This window comes from Gavialis gangeticus, unplaced genomic scaffold (genome assembly GCF_001723915.1).
Source record: "Gavialis gangeticus isolate Ggan-Ray unplaced genomic scaffold, GavGan_comp1, whole genome shotgun sequence".
Classification (NCBI taxonomy): domain Eukaryota; kingdom Metazoa; phylum Chordata; order Crocodylia; family Gavialidae; genus Gavialis; species Gavialis gangeticus.
Window position 1 is genome coordinate 20,953,665 of NW_017729002.1, and position 3,375 is coordinate 20,957,039.

Sequence of the window (3,375 nt, forward strand, 5' to 3'; positions counted from 1 at the left end):
GCCCCAGCCCCCACCCCCTTGTCCTGACCAAATGCCTGGGATTTTGTTTTACTCTGGGTGAGAGAGCAGGGGGAGGGCAGTCAGAGGCAGCAGGGAGTACCACATGGGTCTACTGTGCACCTCCGCATCTACAGGGAGGTATGTCTGTGCTCCCTGCTGCCTTAGATCACCCTCCCCCTACTCCCACCCCCAAAGCATGGCAAAATCCCAGACAATTGGTAAGATTTTAAAAAACCCACCCAGAGGGCTTAAAAAGACGACATGTCTGGGAAGACCTGGATGTATGGTAACCCTATTGCTGTACCAGCTTGCAAGCTTGTTGATACACTGGAAAAGTGTGTTGTTTGGAAAATAGCTCTGGCTTTTATGTCCTGCTTCACTGCCCTAGTTCTGGCAATATTCCCCTAAAATTAATACAGATTTTTACAGTGGGTTGAGTCATTGACTTTTTAAAAGTCCTAAAGTATTTTGGAATAGGTGTTAAACCTCATTCTTTAGGTTTTCTGAAAACATCTAATGTAGGGGACAGATTATCTTACATCTACTTAATGCAATGCTTTTTGCTAATTTTCAGAGATACGATGCTAGATTAGATGAACTAGGTGGGCCTGGTTCAGTATAATAATTATTTGTTTCTGCTTTACAGCTGATTTAACCAGCACTGACACTTGTTGTCTTTTGTTAACAGGTTAAGTTAAGTGGGAAGGTGGGTCATTCTGCAGATATCATAGTAATCGAACGCAGCCTTCTTGTTACAGCAATAGGGGAGACGGTCCTCAGGTAAGACAGGCTTTGAATACTGTTGAGGCCCAAGAGATTTGCGAGCTGGCAGTCCAGTTCAGCAGTGACTAAACAATTGATTTCCTTTATGGTGTCTTTGCTTTCAAATTATGGTAAAATAAAACATTACTATTTTCTGTTTGAATCTAATTATTAGAACTTCAAGATGAGAAAAAAAATTAATTGACTCCTAACTTATGAAGATGTTTAGGGATCCTGTATGTTTTCCTTTCTATCATAGTATCTGGTATCATTTTAGCATCTGGTACCGTTTGACTTATTTCTATTCCAAATGCAAGCTTTTCAATGCCTTTGTTTACTTCTTTCCATGAAAAGTAGACTTCTCTGACTTTGTGCAGGAAAAGGAGAACTACTTCCTTGTCCTTTCTATTCTTGTTAGCTGATTTTTTTTCTAGCAGCTATAGTGTCAACAAGGGAAGAAAGGACTGTTCTGCTCTCTTGTCAGGAATTCTCTCTAGAAGGCTAAGACAACTGGAATACTGCAAAGCTTACACACCTCATTCCCTGGCCCCCACCCCCAAGTGTGATGCTTTGCCTTACTGTAATTTTGGTATGTTCTGAAGGTTTGTTTAATCAATTTACACTTAGAAATATGCCCTCCATTTGAACTTCTGACTTTCTGAGTGGCTCCGTTTACTTCTGTATTACCTCTTCACTGAAATGAATGCAAAATCAGTGTATGGTATGCATTTTCCAGAACAATAACTTACTGATATGATCAATCAGTCTCCTGGTTAACACTAAGAGAGTGCTGGTAATGACTAAGCATCATTTGCTTAATGATGGAGACCATTACGTATGGCATTAGTGTTTTGTTCCAGACAATTCTACTACAATCCAAAGGACCTTTTAAAAATATGGTGAATCATGTGATGGCAAGTAAAGTTTGTTTCTAAATCTTTTTTCTTACAAGATGTCACAACATACTCTAAAGAGTAAAATGTTAAAAGATGGAAAGGGTTGCATATTCCATAGACAGCTTCTCATTGTTTCATTGTAAAGATCTGAATGTTCTTGCAATAAACAACTGTTGCCCGTCGCTGTATCCCATTGACTCTCTTCCATGAGACATTTAGAAGGGAAAGAATTGTTAAAAGCCTTTTCTTTTCTGTGTAATTAGGTTGTGGGATCTGGAGCGGAGTGAGAACTATGTGCTTTCTCCAGATATGAAGCTTGGCTTTGAGGCAGGCGAATGTGTAAACTGTGTTTCTTATTGCAGTGCTAAAGGTGAGCTGTCCCATTGGAACTGATCTTTAGCTCCTAAAGCTAAATTTTAGTTAAATTTTGCATTATAACAGAGACCTTTACCCAGGTAAAGCCATGCCATACTTTTTACATGCTTTCCTTATGAGAGGTTCAGGGCTGGAGGGTTGGTTTTTAGTCAAGACGGAGAAGCACTGGTTGAACTACTTGCTGAAAAGATGCATAGTGCCTGTCTTAGTGCTGTGAGTGTATTAATGAGTGTGAATCAGATAGTTGGATTATAAATACAACCAACATTTCACCACTGCTTACCTCCTGCAATTGTATATGTTTGTTTTCTGAACCCAATTTAAAATGCATAACAACTTTGTTAATGACAGGTCTCCTAGCAGCTGGTACCAACAAAGGCAGAATAGCTATATGGAGAAAAGCATCAGTGTCCAGTCAGAGCCCATGGGCATTGGAGGGCAAGGACAGATGGAGGCTTCAAACCCCTACAGAGCTTGAGGGGAATATTAGTCAGATAAAGGTAAGACAAAAAAAGAGCTTCCTGTCATCTTTGAAATTCTTAGCAGTCAGAAGAAGGAATTAGGTACATTCTTCCAAAGCTACATTTGCCTCTGTCCTCTAGTTCTAAATATTAGAATTAGAAAGAGAAGAGTCACAGACATACTGGGCATGTCTACACTAGATGCCTTGAGCACAGTGGACTAATTCTACTGCGCATTAGCATGGTGGGCAAAACCCATGCTAATGTACAGTAGACTAATTCTATTATGCATTAGCGTCACCACAAAAGCATGCCCTGTGGTTAATGTGCAATAGTGCTGATTACAGCTCATTGCGGTGGTACCTGTAATTACAGGTACTAAACTTAATGCACAATAATTACAGTGCATTAATGAATGTGTAGATGTGCCCACTGACTTCTGAAATATAAAGCTTTTTGTTTCTATAGTACTTTCCATCTGAGGGTCTTTCAGTATTGAAAAAACAAAAAATAACTGCCACTGCCTAGTGAAGTAGGTGTATACTAACCCAATGATAAAGACTTATAAGTAGCACAAAGAGTAAATGAAGTTTCAGATATTAAACAATAAATCCTTGATGAAGCTTTGAGTAAAATCTGAGAATCTTGATGCTCAGTTCTACTGTTTGACCAGAAAACCATCCCTTTTCTTCAAAAAGGACACTTGGTATTAGGAGGAAAATGTCTGAAAATGTTTGTAATTTTTCATGCTGGAATGCTGTCTTAATTCTAAAACAATTATTGGGGCATAAACCTGGATGTATATTTTTAAATAGTTTTGTTAAGTCCTTGTATATAAGAGTACCCTTTTCAGGCTTAATTTAATCCACAGTGGACTAAGA

General features: G+C 38.9%; 1 protein-coding gene across 1 annotated transcript in view; it reads left to right on the forward strand.

Moving 5' to 3' along the window:
• The window catches only part of IFT140 (intraflagellar transport 140), a 275,996-nt gene that overhangs the window by 64,763 nt on the left and 207,858 nt on the right, over positions 1 to 3,375 (forward strand). Inside the window, exons 7-9 of the mRNA XM_019507634.1 lie at positions 689 to 780; positions 1,922 to 2,028; positions 2,385 to 2,533. Coding sequence (XP_019363179.1) covers positions 689 to 780; positions 1,922 to 2,028; positions 2,385 to 2,533 — 348 coding nt within the window. The remainder of the gene's footprint in view (positions 1 to 688; positions 781 to 1,921; positions 2,029 to 2,384; positions 2,534 to 3,375) is intronic.